Consider the following 21,667-nt stretch of genomic DNA (forward strand, 5'->3'; position numbering starts at 1 on the left):
CTCAGAGCACCTGCAGTAGGCTGAGTGGCAGGCCGTGTTCCTTCCTGGGACTCCCGCTCCCACCCCTATTCGCAGTGTGGGTAGAGCCTGGCTGGAAGCAGGGTCTGGCTGAGGGTCCCACAGAGGCGGGCAGAGGATGTGAAGGCAGCCAGCCACCCCGCCTAGTGGGGCCAGTGAGGCGCTGCCCTGGGGACGGTGCGGGGGGGAGGGCTGGGGACAGCCAGTGGGTAAGCCCCCATTCGGCTCTAAGTGAGCTGCCAGGTCTGTCCTGCCGAGTGAGGGCCTGGGGACAGAGCCGCGTCCCACAGCAGAGCCCTCCCGGACCCCGCGCCGCCAAGTGCCACCTCTGTCCTGGAAGCAGGGTCCCACGTCCTGTCTCCATCTTTGACAGAGAGTTTCTTTCTTGGGAAAGAGCGTGCTCTCCCTGGGGAGGTTGGCGCCTCGCAGTCTCCTGTTTCCGCAGCTGTGGGAGGTTTGCACTCCACTTCTCAGGGCTCAGCTGGTGCTTCGGGGTTTGTGACTCAAAACTGGGGCTCAGGCACCTTTGTGAGTTCTCTTCTGGGAAGGTGCAAGGAACTGGTCACTGCTTATGTCTGATGCTTCTCAAAGATGTGCAGTTCCCCTACCTAGTTTTTGCATTTTAACATTTGATGCCCTGTGGGCCGGAGCTCCCTTGAGGAAGGGACTGTGGGGCTGGTGGTTTAGCCAGGGGGCCCTCCCTGGGTCCCCCACATCTGACCACAGAGGGGCTGCTTCTCCTTCACGCCCTGCAGTGGGATCTCTGCAGGTCAGAACTTTCCAAATCCCCGAGCTAATGACTGTCTTTCATCTGCTTTTGTTTCCTAGGAACGAGTGGAGTATCTCTTTCTCATCATTTTTACTGTGGAAGCATTTTTAAAAGTCATAGCCTATGGACTCCTCTTTCACCCCAACGCTTACCTCCGCAACGGCTGGAATTTACTAGATTTTATCATTGTGGTTGTCGGGTAAGTAAGCCACCCTGCCCCTCTGCCCCCCGCCCCAGTCAGGTCCCTTTGGGAGCAAGTCCCTATCTGTGGGCACGTGGATGGTCTTAGGGATGTTTGGAGCTGCTGTAGGATTTTGGTCACCTTTTTTTGAGTGACCTGCGTCAACATCAGGGGCATGGAAGTTGCTGGACTCTCTGCCACATGCGGATGTTGGATGAAAGTGCAGTCACTTCTGTTCATGCCAGGATGAACAGAGTGACTGACAGATGCCTTGAACTAACCCAGCAACCGCGGCAGAAGTCTTTAAGGTGGTTGTTCCTAATGCATCTCAATCCTTTTAAATTCAGCATCTTTCTCAAGGCTTCAATCTCCCAGGAAACTCACATACTTGTAGAAAGAGCCCCAGCAATGAGATCTGGTGTTTCTGGGGCCGACACAAAGAAGAGGGTGCCTCACAGGGACCAGTTTTGTTCAGGCAGAGAAGCCACGTCTCCTCCTGTGTGAGGCATGAGTTGGCATGGTCTGTATGTCCCTCTGCCCCAGACATGGCCTTAACCTCCACGTGGGGATGGAAGCAGGTGGCACGGGCAGACCTCAGACCTCCTGGGGCAGGAAGCAGGCCCCACCTTGGAGCTGCCATCTCTCACTTGTGTGGCCCAGCCTCCTCCCACAATCACAGCGGGAAGGCTGCTCGAGGCCCAGCCCAGATCCCAGCCGTGTCTCCCCAGGCCCGGCCTCTGGCTGATGAAGGCACTCGTCCAAAGGATGCTCCAGTCCGCCGTTTACAACACGGGGTTACAAGGCCAGCGCTGACTCCGCTCATGCTTCACTCTTCCCTATTGATCTGCCAAGCGGCCACATTTAGCTCCAACTTTCTCTGGAGCTCAGGTCTTGGCTATCCATTCTCAACCCATCCTTCTCACTCAAAAAATGGCACACACCGCATGGAGGTTGTGACCCAACCACCTCTCTTCAGCCGAACCCCCTTCCTGCTCCTTCCTGGATGGGCCTTAGCTCCCTCCTGTCTCCTGGGAAACACCTCTCTCCTTGGTTCCTTCTGAGCAGCCCCTGGCCTCCTATAAACCAGGGGGTGGGTCTGCCTGTCCTGGGGGAGGTGGGCTTGCCAGCCTGAGTGCCAGGCCGAGGGCCCCTCTCCCTCTCTGCCCAGCCACCCCGAAGGCCAGTGCCAAAACAAAGCATTGCTCTCCCCACAGGACCCGTGCCTTCCCCAAGTGGAGGCGTCTCCTCAGTAGAGCCCAGCGATGGAGCTGCTGAAGGGGTGTGGAGAGAACCCTAGAGTCTCTCTGAGCTACTCCCCCAAAACCAGGCACCCAGGAGTCCTCCCACCCCACCCCCAGGCACCCAGGAGTCCTCCCACCCCCACCCAGGCACCCAGGAGTCCTCCCACCCCACCCAGGCACCCAGGAGTCCTCAATAGGTGCACCTGCTCAGACCACCTACTGCAGCTTCAAAGGCCTTTATTTCATCCCCTTTCCCTCCCAGTGGGGGCCCCGCCTCTGGGCTCACAGGCGGCCTCTCTGTCCTCTTTGACAAGCTCTACTGTCCAGCTAAGGAACAGGCACAGCGCCTGGAGAAGGTCCCCCCGAAACACCCACAGCTGACCTGACCCTTAGGCACAGGAGGGTACAGAGCAGTGGTTTCACCTCTACAATGTCTGATTGCTGAGAAACACGCTGGTCCTGCACGCTGAGAACACCTCTGAGACCCATTGCTGAATTTTCTTCCCCTTAAGGGTTAAAAAAGAGGAAAGTTCTGTTCCCTTCACTGAATAACATTTTGTGAACATCTTGTACTTCGATAAGCGTATTCCTTTCTTCCAGGAAATACGAGGAACCAAATCTGGTTTGTATTTGGAATGTTGTTCAACAAATGTCCAAACTGGTCTCCATCTCCTCAGGTTTCAGTGATCTGGGCTTCAGTGGAGAGACCATTTCTCTGGGAAGAAAGGGGCCCTGCTCCCCAACCCTGGCGACCTCTGCCTGGGATGGAAGGTGCCACCAAGCAACACCTGAAACCCTCGAACTGTCCAGCCGGGGCGAAGGAGTCCTAGAGCCAGAGGGACTTCAGAGGTGGTCTGATGGAGCTGTCAGGCTCCCGGCCGCAGGGCCCGCTGTGCACATGCAGCCTTGCTCAGGCCCCGTGCAGGAAACAGATGGAAGGGGAGCCTCTCAGCCCTGGCCTTGATGCCTAGCAAGTCCCTCAGGGCTTCCGTGCACGTGGCTAATCCAGACCAGCTCCCTGGCGGCTGGGCCAGCCTGGATCTGAGCCGCTGCCAAGCCCCCAGCTGCACCTCCCGGTCCACAGTCCCAGCTCCCGGGGCAGGAGTCACAGGAGCGCCCCACCTTTTCCTCAAGACCAGGCCACCCCTTCCTCCTTGGCCCCAGGCACAGTGAATTGGGGGCATCTCTAAGTGCAGAGGCCAGAGGTTGTCCTCAGGGCCTTTTCTCAGTTCCCACAAGTAGCCAGGATTCCAGACTCCTGTTCCCACCGGTTCACTGCATCTTCTGATCCCTCTCCCTCTACCCCTACCCCCAAAATCTTCTCCCGGAGGCCGTGTTCCCCTCAATCCCTTCCCATTCCAGTGTCAGCAAACATTTTCTATAAAGGCCAGAGACCAGTTCTCAGCTCTGCAGCCAGTAGCCTCCGTCCCAACTATTCAGCTCTATGGAGAAGACATCGGTGTGTAGACGGGTGGAGCTGAAGTCTGTTCAGTCTTATGCAGGCCTGGTGGCCCGGTGCTTCCCCAGCCTGCAGCACCCTCTCCCAGGCAGTCCCACCAGAGAAGGCCTCTCCCCTGTACATTTCACAGCTCAGGGGGGCCTGCTCTCCTGTCAGCCTGCTTTCAGAGCACCACACCCCAGCTCCCATAGCTGTGATGTTTGTGTCCTCAGACCCCCTGCTTCTCCGAGTCGTGGTCCTCTGCACACCTTCAGGTGTCTCCTCACTCCCTGGGATGTGAGCTCTGGGCTCTCTCCCCTCTCCATCACGCCGTGTCCTGCCATCAGCCTCCCAAAGCTTCCTGGGTCTTTGCTGTCTTTTTCCCCCGGGGGTCCTGACTCTGTCCTGTATCAGCTGCCCACTTCCTGGGTCACAGCTGGGATCCCCCCCTTGACCAGTAGCCACCCCCTCCCCCACCATCTCAGCCAATTTCCTGTGTCTAAGCAGTGCCCATCCTTCCAGCTCCCTCCCTCCGGCCCTTGATGCCAGCAGCCCAACCAGACAACACCTGCCTCCTGCCGTCACGTCCACCCCTCCTCCCCCTGCACGGGTGCCTATCCTTCCTCATCATCTCTCACTGCATCTGTTCTCAGCTTCCTTTCTCTGCGCTTCCTTGACTTGCTCACCTGGAAAAGCACTGACTCAAATCACACCCGACCAGCTAGACGTCTGGTACCAGAGCTGTGCCGATGGAGGAGGAGACACAGGGCTGAGCTGATGCTTTCACTTCCCCGGTGACCACCTCCTCTGGGAGGCCGTCTTGGATGACACTGGCCACCCTCCTGCCCGTCAGGACCTTGTTCACTCTCCCACTTTCTCCCGTGGCTCTTCTACACCTCTACTTCACCCTTCAAGCTTGCGGGGCTCCCTCCCCTTTCATGTTTCAGCCAATAACTTGCTACCTGAGAAAACAGGTGCCACTGGGGGAGAACGTCTGTCCGCAGTCTCCTCTCTGAACCGATGAACCCTCCCGCCTCCTGGGTGGGCGCCCCTCGGTAGGAATTGTACCCTCCACCTGCTGGGGGGGTACAACCCCTCCAGTAACTGCCCCCTCACTTCTGCATTGTCTGCTATCTGTCTGTTAGAGGATCCTGTTTTAAAACAAACAAGCGGGAGTTCCTGCTGTGATGCAACGGGATCACTGGCATCTTGGGAGTGCTGGGTCATGGGTTTGATCCCTGGCCCAGCACAGCAGGTTGAGGATCTGCGTTGCTGCTGGGATGTAGGATCTGATCCCTGGCCCAGGAACTCCATATGCCGTGGGGCAGCCAAAAATGAAAAAAATAAAAAAGCTTTTTAAAATTTTTAAAAATTAAAACAAACAAGAACAACTGATTCCACGCCTTCTCCCAGGAAACAGCTTTTTCTTCTCCTGCCTCTTACAAAATTCCTCAGGAAAGGCTTTTTCTCCAGGATGCTCCCCTCCAGCCATGGTGGCCACTGGCCACTGAACAGAGGTGTGCTGTTCGCCCAGAACACACATCAGATTTCAAAGATTTAGCACAAAACAGAGAGTGACAAATGCCTCACTAAAAACTCTTTGTTACAGTTGAAGTGATAGTATCTTGATTATGTTGGATTAAGTAAAATCTCTCATCACAGTTCATTTCACCTGTTCCTTTTTCACTTTTTTATTGTGGCTACTGGGAAATTTAAATTGCACACACAGCCCACATCCGTGGCTTGTGCTGTTTCTTTTGGACATAGTCATCCAACACTCTAAACTCTCTCGAGCATGTGTCTGTCAGCTCTCATCCCCATCACTCCACCAGAATAGACATTAACAGCGTCTCAGAGGCCCTTGTGTTTCTAAGGCTGGTCGGTGGTCAGTTTCCGGTCCTTGTTCCTGGCACACCAAGTCGATTGCTCTGGGACCCTTTGTGGCACCCAGGTACATATCAGAGCGAGGGGCTTGTCACGAAGGACGTGAGGGAATGTGGGTCCCGGACACATGCAGACAGAGCCAGGGCACTGTGGGGGGCAGAGGGCACCGCAGGGGGACAGACACTGGCAGCCACGCTCACCTGCCTGACGCTCTGCCCAGGCTGCCAGCACCCACGAAACCAGCTGGACGGGCACAGGGCTGCCCGGGGCCTTGCTCAGACCTCTCTGGGATGGGACCCACCCAGAGGGATTGTCATCTGATGAGGGTCATCTGGTTCGTGGCTGGAGGCGCCTGCATGCTCCACTGTCCCTGCGGGAAAGGAGGACTCCCTGACATGCCCTCTCTCCTTCCCTTCCAGGCTTTTCAGTGCAATCTTAGAGCAAGCCACCAAAGCCGACGGGGCGAATGCTCTCGGCGGAAAAGGGGCTGGATTCGACGTGAAGGCACTGAGGGCATTCCGTGTGCTGAGGCCCTTGCGGCTGGTGTCCGGGGTCCCAAGTAAGTGCAACTTCATCCTGTTTGCCATGTGACCTTGTCAGTGTCTCCCCTTCTCCCTCCCTGAATTGCCAGGGAACCGGATTTCCTATGAACAGGGTTTTCTTGAATGGGTCCTTTGCTCCGAAGGACCCAGCACTGATGTGAGTCCGTTAAAACACTCCTGGCCCCCGTCTCCTGCTCCTGTAATCACCTGGGGAGTTGACAGCAGTCACACAGCCAGACGGCGGCAGCTGCGCAGAGAGGAGCCCCCAGGCTCTGGGCTGGGGATTTAAGCACATTCACAGCAGAAGAGCCAGTTAGCAAATCCCTAAACCTTGAGGGCCTAGGGGCCAATGGGATTAGTGCTTCTGTCTGTATTTTTCCAAAGAACAATCAGAAAAACATCAGTGATGTTCAGAAAGTTCCATTTGCCACTTCTCCCAGCCCTCTCCTCCTTTCATGTCACGTGGGGCATCTCCTGCCTCAGAGGCCCTATTTTTGGACTCCCGCCTGTCAGAGTGAGAGCTGGTTCTGCCGACGGGCGGAGAACGCTCGCCTGAGCCTGGTCCGCAGGCGTGGCGGAGTTACTGTCTGTCAGGAGATGGGTCCCGGGGACAGCCCCCCTCCTACCTCTCCTTCAGACCCCCCATTACCGAGGGGCCCCAAGTCCTGGATGCAGAGCATCTGCTGCAGCTTGCTCCCGAGCTAGGTCTGCTTTACAACAGCTCTGTCCACTCCTCCTGTTCGGCTGGTGGTCACCGAGCCTAATTCGGACGTGGGTGCTGGAACGTGTCACCCTCGAGTCAGCTCCACCAGGTCTGGCTCATAACTCAAGGCGGAAGAGATCCCCAAACCAGGCTGAGGCCAGATTAGCCTGGAGATGGGCCGGACCAGGAAGACAGAGAGGTCCTCTGGATGCCCACCTTATACTGCCCAGGCACCAGAGCATGAGAAAGGGCATGAAAGCGTGGGGATGTGAGGGTCCTTGTTGACTGGCCTTGTGCTTTCCACGCACGTGCAAAATAGTGGAAAGTCCTCCCAGAGGAACTGGCAGCAGAGCAGAGAAAGCCAGGCCTCCTGGCTTAAACCACCTCAGCCCACGGCGCCGCATGACCCCCTGTAAAGGATTCAGTGTATGTAACCCCTGATCGTCTCAGGCTTTTACACATATATCCCACCTCTTCAATTAACTTACAAGCCTGTGAAGCCCAGAGTTGTGCCCTGTGTTATCTCTGGTCTCTGCTTGGGATGCGGGAACTTCCTAGCTGGACGGAGGCGGGAGCATGGGGCCCTGGACAATGGTGGCCTGTCTTAACTCTGAGCGAGTATAGACATGGCCACACCATGCTGTGATGCAGATTCGCTCTACTTGACTCTAACGACTGGGTCACTAGGAATAGAAACTGTACCTGGTGGCTAAGACCCAAGGCCCTTTTTGCGAAGCCTAAACTATTTGGATTTTCTTGGTCAATCATCACTCAATAGGCCAGAATCAAGGAATGAGAGGCAGGGTGAAAATGAGTTTGAACATTATTTTAAGGGGCTTGTTATGATGGTGCAGCCCATGTACCAGTGACCAGAACTGTAAACGGACCCCACAGGTCAGTCACCCAATGCTACCATGGATGCAGTGATGCTGACCCGATAGGTAGGTCTGTGATTATCAGGGGCCCACAGTTTTAGAGCATTGGGTTGGGTTTGAGGACACATCATGAAAAATAAACACGGTCCCTTCCCTCAAGGAATTTGAGAATCTAATAAAAAATACACTGGTCAACTTTAGCAGCAGGAACAAAGAATCCCAAAGTCTTGGTGACTTAAAACCAGAATCATTTTCACTCGGCTCTTGTTACATGAGGCTGTAACCGGGTTCTGGGTTTGACCGCGTTCTGTTCTCACCTTGTTTCAGAGCCCAGGTTGAGGAAGTGTCCCTGGAGTCCTTGTGGCAGAGGGCAGACCTCACGGGGGCACACGGTTAAACCACACAAGCCTGTTTTAGGCCTTCGTTCCACATGGCTTCTATCCAGCTGCTCACATCCCAGTGGCCAAAGCAAGTCACATGGCTGCCATTGTCCCAGAGATGGTGGGACACAGATGTGTCCTGTCCCTACAGGGAAAGACAAGTAAAGAGTTGTGAGCAAATAGTACCCACTACCCCCAAAGAGACATGGGGGGTGCTATTAATAGGACTGGTCACAGTAATGACACTGCTCCAGGATTCTTCATGGAGACGAGGGGACAGGGTTGACAGAGGAGCCGGAAGGCGTCACCTCTCCATGTGCGGTAACAGCGGCAGCTCTGTGCTGTGGGCCAGAGTTCTCCCATCAAGACCAAGACCCCATGACCACCTGCCATGAATTCAGGGGGATGTTCTCTTGGTAAAGATGGTGGTCTTGCTGCTGCGAAGCCTGCAGGCAGCTCCAGCTTCCACAGACAGCTCGAAGCTGGGCTTTGTTTTCTGTAAACAAAGGTAAAAGGGAACAGCTTGTTTTGGAGCCTAGAGACAGGGCTGATCCAGCCTTTCTCTCTGGGATAGTGTCTGTGTGACTTTTTTCTTTTTTAATATTCTTTTTTATTTCTTTAAAAAAATTTTAAAACGTTTTTAATTTTTAAAATTATAGTTGATTTACAATGTCGTACCAGTTTCTGCTGTACAGCAAAGTGACCTGGCCATACATATATATATATATATACATATATATATATATATATATACACACATTCCCTGTCTTTTATTATCTTTCCAGCATGATCTGTCCCAAGAGACTGGATAGAGTTCCCTGGATAAGCACGACCTCATTGCTTATCCATTCCAAATGCAATAGTTTGTATCTGCCGATCCCAATAGCCCCAACCACCCCACTCCCCACCCCCCACCCACTTGGCAACCGTGAGTCTGTTCTCTTTGTCTGTGAGTCTGTTTCCATTTTGTAGATAGGTTCATTTGCACCACATTTTCGATTCCACATGTAAGTGCTATTTGTCCCTTTCTCACTTACTTCACTTAATATGAGAATCTCTAGTTGCACGCATGTTGCTGTTGTTGTTTTTATGGCTGAGTAGTATTCTATTGTATATAGCTACCACTTCTTCTTAATCTATTCATCTGTCAATGGACATTTAAGTTATTTCCATGTCTTGGCTGTTGTGAATAGTGCTGCAATGAACACAGGGGTGCGTGTACCTTTGGAATGAGAGGTTTGTTGGGATACACACCCAGGCATAGGATTGCTGGATCACATGATAGTTCTGTATTTCGTTTTCCAGAGTAGAAAGCAGTTATGTGCAACTTTTTAAATAGCTGAGGGTGTAGACCAAGGTGGTTAAGTGCCCGGGGTTGTCTGGTTGATCTCTTCGAGGACAATGTCACCCGCATTTCCTAGCAAGCAGTCTCCACGTGCACCACCTTTAGCCTTTTTAAAGGGTTTTTGCCATCTGTCTTATTTGGTCCTCATGACAGTGTGTGATGTGCAGCTGTCCACATAGGTGATGTGCTGCAAGGGGTTGTTTCTAGAACAAATAGACTGACGGGTGGTTTGAGGGTCCTGAAATTCCAAACCCCAAAAGTTACCATTATTTTGTGTCCCTGTATGTGTTAAATGCCAGTGAAATCTTAAGATTATGAAGGGAAAGAGATGATTGTGAGGGTACGCGTCTATGAGTCATTTATTAATTAGTTCAACAAAACCCACTGAATTCCCACTTCCTATACTTCTCCAGCCTTCAGAGCAGATACAGAAATGAGTCAGGTGCAAAATGTGTTCTCAAAAAGGCTGAAATGCCAAAGAAAATAATGTTCATAGAAATGATGGTATAGAACAAAAATTGGAGAAATGAAAAAAAAAAAACCTTGAGTAAGATGTGATGGGCTCTGCGACAGGTATGCTTTGCGGACCTCTGTACTTTGGAGAGTGGGGATAGAGATCAAGGCAAGTGGAGGAGGTGGCACTTGGAATAGACCTGGAAGGATAAGACAGGAGGGGCATCCAGGAAATCAGGGTGAGGAAGGAGGGTGGCTAGGGCCTTGGAGTCGTGCACAGTGAGACTGTAGGCAACGGGTCAATGTCACTGTGGAGGTAAAAAGCATCTGGCTCTCCCGCTGAGATGCTGTGTAACTGAGGCTTGTCCACTTTGCTCCATCGGGATTTCCACAATAAAGGAAATCAGTTCCCACTGCTTGGGAGGCCCTGCTTTCCCTCAGCAGAAGTGCTGAGGAACAGGCATGTGGCACCAAAGAGAAGCCATGAGGGACAGTGAACATTATGCACAGTCCCCCCTCCATGTGAGGAACAGCGCCAGCCTCTCCCATCAGCATTTATTCAAGCACTTCCTGTGAGCCAGGACTCTGGGTGGGCGCTGGGGACATAGACCAGCAGGACACCATCCCCTCGGCTGGGGTGCTAGATGCTTGAAGGATTTCCATGGATGTGAATTTTTATGAGATCAGCTCTTTCTCAGGTAGCAGTGTTATTTCTGGAAGCACACAGAGTAGAAAACAGCTTGTTATCAAACAAGGTTTGCTTCTCACTGAGAGGTGAGAAGGACCACGTGCGGAGAGGGTCGGGCTCTTGCCTCCTCTGTTCCTGTGCTCAGCTTAGAACTGTTACTGAAAAACAATCAGCACCAATCCATCCACACATACCTGCTGACTGGCTGCTCCGTGGACGGCTCCAAGAGAGCCTTGACCTTGGTGGTCTTAGGCAAGAGCCCTTGAATCAGACTGGCTTCCTCCACTGACTTCCTCTGTGACCCAGGGAAAGTCGCTGAGCCTCTCTGGGCCTTAGTCTCCCCATCTGTAAAATGGGAATAATAACAGAAACTATTTCCTATCTTACTAAGAAGATGAAGTGAGTTTATGCATGCAAAGCCCTTGAGCTGTGCCTTGTTTAAACGGCCACCCTTGTGTTATGTCATATACATCATGTGACGTGAGGCATGTCAAAGAGAAATATGTGACAAGACCACTGTTAAGGCAAAGCATTTATGCTTTTAACATAAAGACTCTTAAAGAACGAAATAGCAGTGTGCGAGCAAAGCCTCCCAGAGAGGCCCGTGTGCAGACTGTGAAATGGACTTGAGGGTCCCCTGACAGTGGCAAGTCCAGAGGGTTTTGTGAAGGAGCAGGATATGAGATGAGCTTTGAGGTTTATGTAGAGGAGTCTGAGTGGAAATGAAAGCACATTTGGGGTGAAAACCTCATTTGTTTGGGTCACTGGCGTGGGTCAGCCAGGCCGCCACAAAGGAGGAGCACGAGCCAGAACTCAGATTCCAGTCACTTTACCCAGGACCAGCCCAGCGATCCCGGGAAGGCCTGGTCCCCTTCTGATCCGTTCCACCTGTAACTTCTAGGGCCTGGACGTCAGGGGCCCCGAATCTCCTTCCTACTCCACCGTCTCACACCCCACCCGCCATGCCTGTGTTGTGCCAGCCCTCCCTGTACCCCCTTCTCCTCTTCCATCTCCTTGGACTTGGCCCTCTAACCCCCTCACTTTCTAATTTTCATTCCTTTTGTCCAAATTCCACTTCCTCTAATTTTCATTCCTTTTGTCCAAAACAGGTCTTAGATATCATGGGGTCTTTACCAAAATGAAGGACACTTAGAAGGAGGGGGCCTGGACACTTACAAGGACAACGCCTGGGCAAAGGGCCACCCTCCAGCCCATCCCCCACCCTGCTTCCCACGGCCAAGGCTGCCCGCCACTGCCCAGCCCACTCAGGACCCTTCCTGCAGCACCTTCCATGGAAGGGGATGTAATAAAACCCTTGCCTCCTTCAAGCATCTCATGGTGCGATTCCTGGTCAGGGTGTCTGAGTGGGAAGTGGCAGTGAGCAGGTGTCAACACCAGTCCAGCCAAGTGTCCACTCTGCAGACGAGCGAGCTGAATGGCTTTCTCAGGGTCACACAGCTGCCAGGTACCAGAGCCTGCACCGGGGGTAAGAAGGGGATGGTGGTCACGATGGGCCCCAGCCTGTATGGTCCTGAGGCTCACAGAGCTCCCTCTGCATGTTCTCCACAAGCACCCTGAGAGGGAAGCAGCCGGGGGTACGGATGCCCCAGCAGCCCGTAGGCCTGTGTTCACGCGAGGAACAGAGTCCTTGGGGACAGCTATGCACAGCCTGACCTCTTAATGTTCCAGACAGGTTGGAATCTGCAGGAAGAGAAATCTGAAGCCAGCTCCCTGGGGCGGCCTGCCCATCAGGAAGCAGAGCAGAATCAGGATGGGGTCCCTGCCCCCCTCCTGACCCCAGCACCCCTCACGCCTGGGCAGCTAGGAATCCAAGCTGGCCCTCCCCTGCTGCCCAGGATTCCAAGCTGCCCCTGCAGCATCCCCCCAATCCCCAATTTGGCCACTCTTGCCCCATTCCCCACCTTGTGGCTCCCAGGGGCCCAGACTCTGAGGTCTGAGGCACAGTCAGTCCCACTCTGCTGCCTGCCTCTCTGCTCCCTGCTCCTCGCGTTGCCTCAGTTTCTCTCCCTGCAATGTGGGGTGAATGGTGGGTGTTCCTCAGAAAGGGGTGAGATTCTACCTGTAAAACCTGTGGGCTTCTAGCCGCAAAGAATCTTGCAAACCCACCTGTGCGAGGTGTCATGGGACGGGGATGAGCCCCAGCGCCCAGCCCTGAGAAAAGAAGCTCAACAAAGCAAGTTCCTTCAGACAGCGTGTGCCCTCCAGAAGTGCCAGTCCTGCTGCCTCGGAGTTTCACTGAGACGTCATGCAGCAGCAGTAGCAGCACAGGCTCAGCTAGGAAAGTAGTCGTGCTCTGCCCGCGGCCGCTTCACAAGTAACCGTGACCAAAACAGCGTGCAGTCACACGGTAACTTCTTGTGTTTACTGAGGTGCACGGACTCCCAGGAGAAAAATGTCCCTTCTTGACTTGAGAACAAAATGCAGGTGGTAATGACGCCAGGGTCACCACCAGCTGAACGCAACAGTGGACATCTGTGTGAGACTCTTAGGTTTCAAGAGCTTTACTGGCTGGTTCCTGGCGCAGTGGCCCAGGAAAACTGGAACGCTAGTGCTAATTTACACACAGGCAGCTATGTCCCCAGTTGCTTCCCCCAGAGCCCTCAGCAGAGTAAGCTCAGGCCGTTTTCCAGGGCAGGACCACCCCCTGCAGGACACGTGCCTCTGTTGTCAGAGATGCCACCTTATGGCAGGTGTCCACCTGGCTCTCGAGATCAGGGACCGGTTTATGTATATTTTGATGGTCCCCAAACCTTGGCCATAGTGGCTGATGCCCATGCCCCTGAGGGCCTCATGGCAAAGTGGGGGGCCCCCTGGGCCTGCAGTGAAGACTCCAGGCATTCAAGTCTGGCCATTCGTGTGACCCACCACTTAACCTCCAGCCCTCACTTTTCTTGTCTGGGAAAGGAGAGGTTTGTTAAACTGTAGCTCCTGAGGAGTATCACTGTGCCTCAGGGACAGAGAACGGCAGTGAGCTGAGAGTTTCTTTGGAATCACTAATTCTAGACAGAGTCACAGCCAGGGCATGACCCTCTGCCGATCCCAGCACGGTGGCAGTCAGTTCAGAGGGGCCGTTTCCTAGGCATTGACCTTGTGCCCAGGACCGTGGCAGTAGTGCCGCTTAGCAGGAGGGAAAGCGTCTGAAACCTGGGAAGCCTCACCATTGATCCTCTTCCCTGCCTGGCCCTTCCCTGGAGATCCCAGACCAGAAACTACAGCCAGCAGCAAGGTGACTGTCACCTAATTTAAAATAATGCTAATAATAAAGGCCACTTAGGCTTACAAGTGACCCGTGCTCTATAAAGGCTGGGAATAAAAATGAGGGGAGAGGAAATGAAGACACAGCATGGTCAGTGTCCCATGAAGGGATCGATACGCAGAACATAAGCCTCGGTCACCTGTGACGCTCGGTCCATTCCCTCCCTCTGGTTCCTGAGGATTCGCAGTTGAGGACATGGACAGTGGAGTCCCACTCCCTTGGGTACATTCCCAGAGCCACCACTTGGCTGTGTGCCTTGGCTTCCTGATCTATAAAGTGGGGGTTAAAATTACACTGACCTCGTGGTCAATGAGGATTAAACACGTAAGTGTTTGCAGAGCGTTTAGAATTGTGGTCAACATGTAAGATGCGTTCAGCAAATCTTAGTTTCTGGTGTTCCTGTGGGTCCAACTCCCTGTCTGCCTACCTTAGGCTCCAAGTTGGACTGATTAGAGGAGTGTGCACTTCCACTCTTGACTTTTTTTAATTTTTAAAAAAATTTTTATTGAAGTATAGTCGATTTACAATGTTTTGCTAATTTCTGCTGTACAGCATGTGTCTCAGGTTTATATATATATACACACATATGTACATATAGTTATATATACATATATATACACATATATAGTTATACATGTACATTCTTTTTTACATTCTTTTCCATCATGATCTGTCCCAGGAGTTTAGATATAGTTTCCTGTGCTGTACAATAGGACCTCATTGCTTATCTATTCTAAATGTAGCAGATTGCATCTACTGACCCCAAACTCCCAGTCTATCCCATCCCACTCCCTTTCCCCTTGGCAACCACAAGTCTGTTCTCTATGTCTGTGAGTCTGTTTCCATGTTATAGATGGGTTCATTTGTGTTTTACTTTAGATTCCACATATAAATGATATCATATGCTGTTAGTCTTTCTCTTTCTAACTTCACTTAGTGTGAGACTCTCTAGTTGCACCCATGTCGCTACAAGTGGCATTACTTCGTTCCTTTTATGGCTGAGTAGTATTCCCTTGTATGTGTGTACCACATTGTCCTAATCCAATCATCTGCCATGGACATTTAGGTTGTTTCCTTGTGTCGACTATTGTGAATATACACTTAGTTTTTTAAAATTCACTTTATTAAAGCAAAATTTATATTCAGTACAACTCACACATTTTAAATGTACAGTCACAAAGGTAGGAGCCTTACAATACCATCTATCTGTGTGATTGTTACACATCTTCTATTTAGACAAGTATTATAAACCCAACTTCTGTGTTAATATTTTCTGCTTTAAACAGTCAGTTGTCTTTTAAGTAAATTACAAGAAAAAGTAAAATGTAGCCTTTTATATTTGTCCACTTATTTGCTTTTTCTGGAGCTGTCCATTCCTTTCTGTACATCTGAGTTTCCTTCCAGTGTCATTTCCCATTACCCTGAAGGACATGCCCTAGTATTTCTATAAAACAGGTCTGCCACTGATGAGTGATCTCAGCTTTTATTATCTGAAGATGTCTTTGTCCCATCCACTTCTCAAAGAATATTTTTGCTGGATATAGAAGTCTTGGTTGATAGTTTTCTTTCAGACCATTTGAGATGTTGTTCCACTTTCTCCTGGCCTGTATTGTTTCTGATGAGAAGTCACCAACATTCTCATCATGGTTTCCTGTATATGTGCTTCTTTTTTTCTTGACTCTGTCTAGATTTTCTCTCTGTCTTTGGTTTTTAGCACTTGACTATGATGTATCTTGTCATACATTTGTCCTGTTTAGAGTTTGCTGAGCTGCTCAGATTCATCAAATAATTGGAGCTTGCCATCAGGTTTGGGAAGATTTTGGCCATTGTTTCTTCAAATATTTTTTTCCAACTCCAATTTCACTCTTCTCTCTCTGGGACTCAAATGCACTTATGTTTGGCCATTTTTTATTAGCTCCTTGCTCCCTGAGGCTTTGTCCAGTTTTCTTCAGTCTTTTTTCTTCTGTGTCCACAGATTGAATGATTTCTATCAATTATTCTTCTAGTTCATTATTTGTGGTTCTGCACTTGTTGGTGCAGATCTGTCCAAAGCTCAAGCTCCTCACCTCCCTGCTCATTTCCCTTTAAGATCTTGTCAAAACTTGGTATCTTGTCAGGATGGGTCTAGAGGAGGGTCTTACTCCAGGGTAAGATGCTGACTCTTAAGATGTTCCCTTTCTGATGTCTCAGTTGGTTTCCCAAGGTCTTAATGAGATATTTACTTGATCTTCCCACTGTGCAGGGCCATGGACATACAGGGAGCCCTACACAAACTTCTGGGGCCCCAAGTCTATCTATCTGTCTCACCACAGCCACCCCAGCTGCCCAGATTCTCAGACCAGAGGGACTGCAGTGGTCTGTCTGCAGTTTGCGCTGCAGTCAGGAAATGTTCCCAGTCAGAGAACCGGGGTGTATATGGTGTTCGCCTATGAGGTTCAGTTCTCTCAGGGATTAAAGCCTGTGCTGCTTTATGTCCATGCTTGGAAAGCAGTTGTCCAGTTGTTTAATGTTTATGGTGAAAGGGCTTATCTGATACCAGTTCCTCCAAAATGGCTGGGAATAAAATATACAAGATAATTATATTTTAATGTAATATAGTATAATCCCATATTATTCAAGTTACACATGAATTCATTCATCACACATTTATTGAGGATGTATTGTGTATAAGGGACAGTAGTAGTTGTTGGAAGGAAAGGTGCTAGAATCTTTCTTAAGATATTTGGGAAATAACAACCTAGCAAATTTTAGAGCCAGAGAGGGCTTTCTCACCCAACGTCCTAATTTTAAAGATGTTGAAGCCTAGTCCCTAGACAGTGACATGACTGCCAATGTCACACAGCTATTAGTGGAGGGGAGAAAATAGCCTGGCATTTTTTTTCCAGTAAATCTGAAATTTCTTTAAAACAAAACCACTAAGTCTGTTTGGAGATTTTTTTCCTCTATAGAAAATTTGACCAGTGCCAAGGTCCCTATTGATTCATTAGTGATTTGAGCCATATGGGAAAGAGGCCCATCTGGAATCCTTTGAACATGCATAAAAAGTTTCTTTCTCATGGCATAGAGTTGCCATAAGTTGGCAACAATAAATAAGCTTGTTCTTTGTTAAACTCCACCTCACGGCCAGGAAGAGAAAGCTGGGAGTTGCCTGGTTTAATGTATTTGTCAGAAAGAGAGTTAGAGCAGGGTCATGAAGGCCACCTTGGGGACTCATCCAACCTGGTAACTCGTAGGCAGTATGTCTAATTTGCCACCAAAATCTTGGAGATATTTTTCAAGTTTCCTAAAAGCCACACCTTCTATACCTTTCTAAGAGCAGGGGTGAGACCTCACAGCAACTGTAACCAAACCATGATCCCTTCCTGTTTAATCATATTATCAGGCATGTCACTCTACACAGTCAGTCCCCAGAAACTTCACTCCTAGAAGCCCCACCCAGGGTTCAGCACTAAGAGAGTCTGACTGGCAGAGATTGCCCAGCCCTTAGGAATATGTCCATTTATTCAAAGACTCAGGGACATGGTTCTGACGTGGGGGTGGGGACAAAAATATAATGAGGAGACTTCCTTGGGGAGCTTCTTCCTTAGGAAGTGCTGGTCATTTTGCTTTCTGAAATGGCAGGCAAGGTAATTTGGATCAGTTGTCTTTCTGAAGACAATAAGAAATTGCTGGGGAAAATATTCTAAATCTTCTCTTTTCTAAAACTTGGAAGAGATGCCTGACAAAAACAAACATGAATCCTCTCTGGAGAAATAACATCATCAAAATTCTCCAATTATTTTAAAAAACATTTTTTTAAAAATAGGGTCTAATCCACAGTACAAAAGAACGAGATACACAAAGAAACAAGACATGAAGGAAGAGGAGGAGAAACTACAGACAATAGAAATAGGCCCATGAGGGACCTGAATAATGGAATTTTCAGACATAGACTTGAAAATAACTGTTATTTACTATACTCAGAGAGATTGAAGCCAAGATTGATAATTATCCAGAAAACCAGAGATATGGAAAAGAACCAAATGTAAATTTTAGAACTGAAGAATATAACAGCAAATATGAAAAATGCAGTGAATTGATTTAAAGATTTGGCACAGCTGAAAACAGAATTTTTTTATTTTTTATTAAAGTATAGTTGATTTACAGTGTTGTGCCAATTCCTGCTGCACAGCAAAGTGACTTAGTCATTTATACACATACATTCTTTTTTATATTATTTTTCATTATGGTCCATCCCAGAAGATTAGATATGGATCCCTGTGCTATACATTAGGACCTTATTGTTTACCCATTCTAAATGTAATAGTTTGCACCTACTAAGCCCCAAATCCCAGTCCCTGCCACTCCCCCTTGACAACTGTTACGATTGTTCTCTGTCTTTGAATCTGTTTCTGTTTTGTAGATAGGTTCATTTGTGCCATACGTCAGATTCCACATATAAATGATATCATATGCTGTTATTCTTTCTCTTTCTGACTGACTTCACTTAGTGTGAGAATCACTAGTTGCATCCATGTTGCTGCAGATGACATTACTTCATTCTTTCTATGGCTGAGTAGTATTCCATTGTGTGTATACCATATCTTCTTAATCCATTCATTTATCAGTGGACATTTTGGTTGTTTTTGTGTCTTGACTATTGTAAATAGTGCTTCTGTGAACATTGGGGTGCATGTATCTTTTCAAAGTATGGTTTTCTCTGGATATATGCCCAGGAATGGGATTGCTGGATCATATGGCCACTGTATTTTTAGTTTTTGAAAGAGCCTCCATACTGTTCTCTGTAGTGACTGCACCAGTTTACATTCCTCGGCGGTGTAGGAGGTTACCTTTTCTCCACACTGTCTCCATTTGTTATTCTGACTGGTGTGAAATGATACCTCTGTGTAGTTTTGATTTGCATTTCTCTAATAATTAGTGATGTTGAGCATCTTTTCATGTGCCTGTTGGCCATCTGTATGTCTTCCTTGGAGAAATGTCTATTTAGATCTTATGCCCATTTTTTGATTGGGTTTCTTGTTTTTTATATTGAGCTGATTATCAGTGGTTAGCTTGATGTAAGAAGGATTACTACCAGGAGGGGCTGTGAGGGGCTTCTATGGAGCTGGTAATGTTCTATTTTTTGACCCGAGTAAGTTACATGGTTCCATTTTGTGATAAATTATACACTGTAACATCCTTATTTTTTACACTTTTCTGTATGTATGTGATATTTCACAATTTTTTCCCAGAAATGTTTAAAACAGAGGTAAACATGCAGGCCCAGGCATCTACATCATAGGCAGGTGCCTAAAGAAGACTGTATCCTATTTTTCCTGTAGCAGAAAAGAGTTTGTCACCAGTAGGGAGGCAGCATATATGGGCTGGAAAATCATGATGCAATCATTTCTCTTGGATTAGAACTATTGAAAGAGGTGTATTTTTGAGAAGGAGTCAAAAGGGAAAGAGGCTGTGGTCCCCCTGTACCGGCATCTGCCATGGGCCAGGGGGTAGCTTGTATATCTGCTATCTGCCTGGATGGTGGCTGAGAGTGGAAAGTGTGCAATCAGGTCAGCTTGGTTTTTTAATTCCAGCTCAGGTGTGTCATCCTAGACAAGTCACCTGTCTTCCCCAAGCCTCAGATCCTATACCTTTATCAAGGTATTTGGAGAATTCAATAAAAATACTGTGTGTAGAGTGCTCAGCACTGTGCTCAGCTCATGCTGGATCTTCAGGAAACAGGAGCTGATGCTTTCATCATTGTTGCTCAGTCTTGTCTCCATCTTGCCAAATTTATTTTCTTGTTAATATCTAAATTGTTTTCCTATTTTTCCTTTGAGCTTCTCTTTCCAATTCATATTGTTAAGCCAAAAATTAATTCAACATGAAGGTTGATATTTTAATTACTCTTACAGTTTGTAATTTATTAGGCAGCAGAGTACCCACCATTCCTTTCCCAGACCAAAACCCTCCTTTAGTGCTCACCAAAACACTTGTGAGATGGAGAAATTTATTAATATGGAAAGGTTAAATTAAAAATAAATGAAAAGCTCTAATGAATAAAGACATTTTTAATAAGAACATGCAAAAAAATAATAAAGCTTGAGAATGTAGGAAGCTATCCAGGCAAAGGTTCTTCCTCCCTTCATCAGGCACCCTTGAACCTCCATGTGATGAGCTTACTCCCCGACCCAGGAGAAGAGCACTGCCTTCCCACTTCTAAACCTATTTTCTTTTGAAAGTTACTAATCCTGTAAGACCATTAAAAGTGTCCGTTGCTGGAATTCCCATCGTGGCTCAGTGGTTAGCGAACCCAACTAGCATCCATGAGGATGCGGGTTCAATCCCTGGCCTTGCTCAGTGGGTTAAGGATCTGGTGTTGCCGTGAACTGTGGTATAGGTTGCAGAAGCGGCTCAGACCCTGCGTTGCTGTGGCTGTGGCATAGGCCAGCAGCTACAGCTCCTATTGGACCCCTGGCCTGGGAACCTCCATATGCCACAGATGTGGCCCTGAAAAGACAAAAAAAAAAAAAGTGTCTGTTGCTTCATTAGCCTAAAAACGTGATCTGTGAGATTTATCACACTTCCAATTCCTAGCCAGTACAAACTGGTTCCTGTAGATCAGAAGTAAGCATAGGCCAGTTGTTTCAACCTGATGATGGTGGTGCTGATGGTGGTGAAGATGATGATGGGTGCTGTTAACCTTGATGGTGGTGATAATGCTGATGCTGATTGATGATAATGGTGATGATGGTGGTGCTGGTGATGATGATGGTGGTGATAGTGGGGATGTTGATGGTGGTCTTGGTGATGGTGGTGATGGTGGTGCTGGCGATGGTGATGATGGTGGTGCTGGTGACAATGATGGTGATCTTGGTGGTGGTGATGACGATGGTGGTGGTGGTGATGTTGATGGTGGTCTTAGTGATGGTGATATCTGTGCTTGTATGGTGGGGATGGTGACGATGATGTTGATGAGGGTGATGAAGGAGAGGGTGATGATGGTGATGGTAGTCGCAGCCACACATACTGATAGGAGTGTGCATTACTAGACGCTAGTCAGGTATGAGTGTGGAAGATGAGGACCCAGTGCTGGCTACTGAGGTAGAGTCAGAGGACACATATCTGACCACCCTCCCTAGAAGAGGATTTGGCTCATAAAACTCAGAAGCTCCTGGCTTAATAGAACGTCATGGTGCATATAGAAAACCAATGACACCCTGCCAGCCTCTCTACGCTCAGTGTTCACTCTGCCCCACATTGTCCCCTTTGCCACCACACCCCCTCTCCACCTTCTCCACTTCACTCTCTGGCCTGAGGAGCTGACTACTGGGTCAAAGCCTGCCTGCCCCTGCCTTCCGGTTGGGTTCAGTCCATGGCAGGGTTTCTCTGTCCCCGGATCCTTTCCTTCAGGCTGACAGGATGCCCCGCTCAATGCTCCCTCCACCGACAGATCTCCTTCCTGATCCCAGGAACCACCTGTTTCTTGCTAGAACCCACTGTTCTGCTACCTGTAACCTGTTTACATTCTTTGCTAAACACGTTTTGACTACCTACCATATTTGGCCCATGTAGGAGGGATTCAGAGTCTGCTCTTGATCGTGGAACCACTGTAGGTTCTGCAGGGCCATTGTGGGCGGAGTCATGGCCCATGAGCAGAATGGGTGGGGGTAGGCGGGACCTGGAGCCAGGAACTCAGCCTGCGATTCCAGGCGGGAGACAGTGAGTGGGGAAGGGCGGGTGCCACAGATGGACAGAGAACTGTCTGTTTGGTGGGTTGCTAAGCCGGGTGACTGCCAAGTTGGGGCCTTGTGGGGACCCGTTTTCGGGAGGAGGCTGTGAGTGCAGGGTCATGTTTCTTGAGTGTGAGGAGACGGTAGGACAAGCCAAGAGA

The 21,667-nt window shown here is 49.3% G+C and overlaps 1 protein-coding gene across 8 annotated transcripts in view; it reads left to right on the top strand.

Annotated features, from left to right (window-relative positions):
- CACNA1C (calcium voltage-gated channel subunit alpha1 C) overlaps positions 1-21,667 on the top strand; it is a 434,223-nt gene that overhangs the window by 256,896 nt on the left and 155,660 nt on the right. For all 8 annotated transcript variants that reach the window (XM_047787908.1, XM_047787912.1, XM_047787914.1 and 5 more), the window contains exons 4-5: positions 847-986; positions 5,951-6,090. In XM_047787908.1, coding sequence (XP_047643864.1) covers positions 847-986; positions 5,951-6,090 — 280 coding nt within the window. The remainder of the gene's footprint in view (positions 1-846; positions 987-5,950; positions 6,091-21,667) is intronic.

Source organism: Phacochoerus africanus, chromosome 7 (genome assembly GCF_016906955.1).
Source record: "Phacochoerus africanus isolate WHEZ1 chromosome 7, ROS_Pafr_v1, whole genome shotgun sequence".
NCBI classification, from domain to species: Eukaryota; Metazoa; Chordata; class Mammalia; order Artiodactyla; family Suidae; genus Phacochoerus; species Phacochoerus africanus.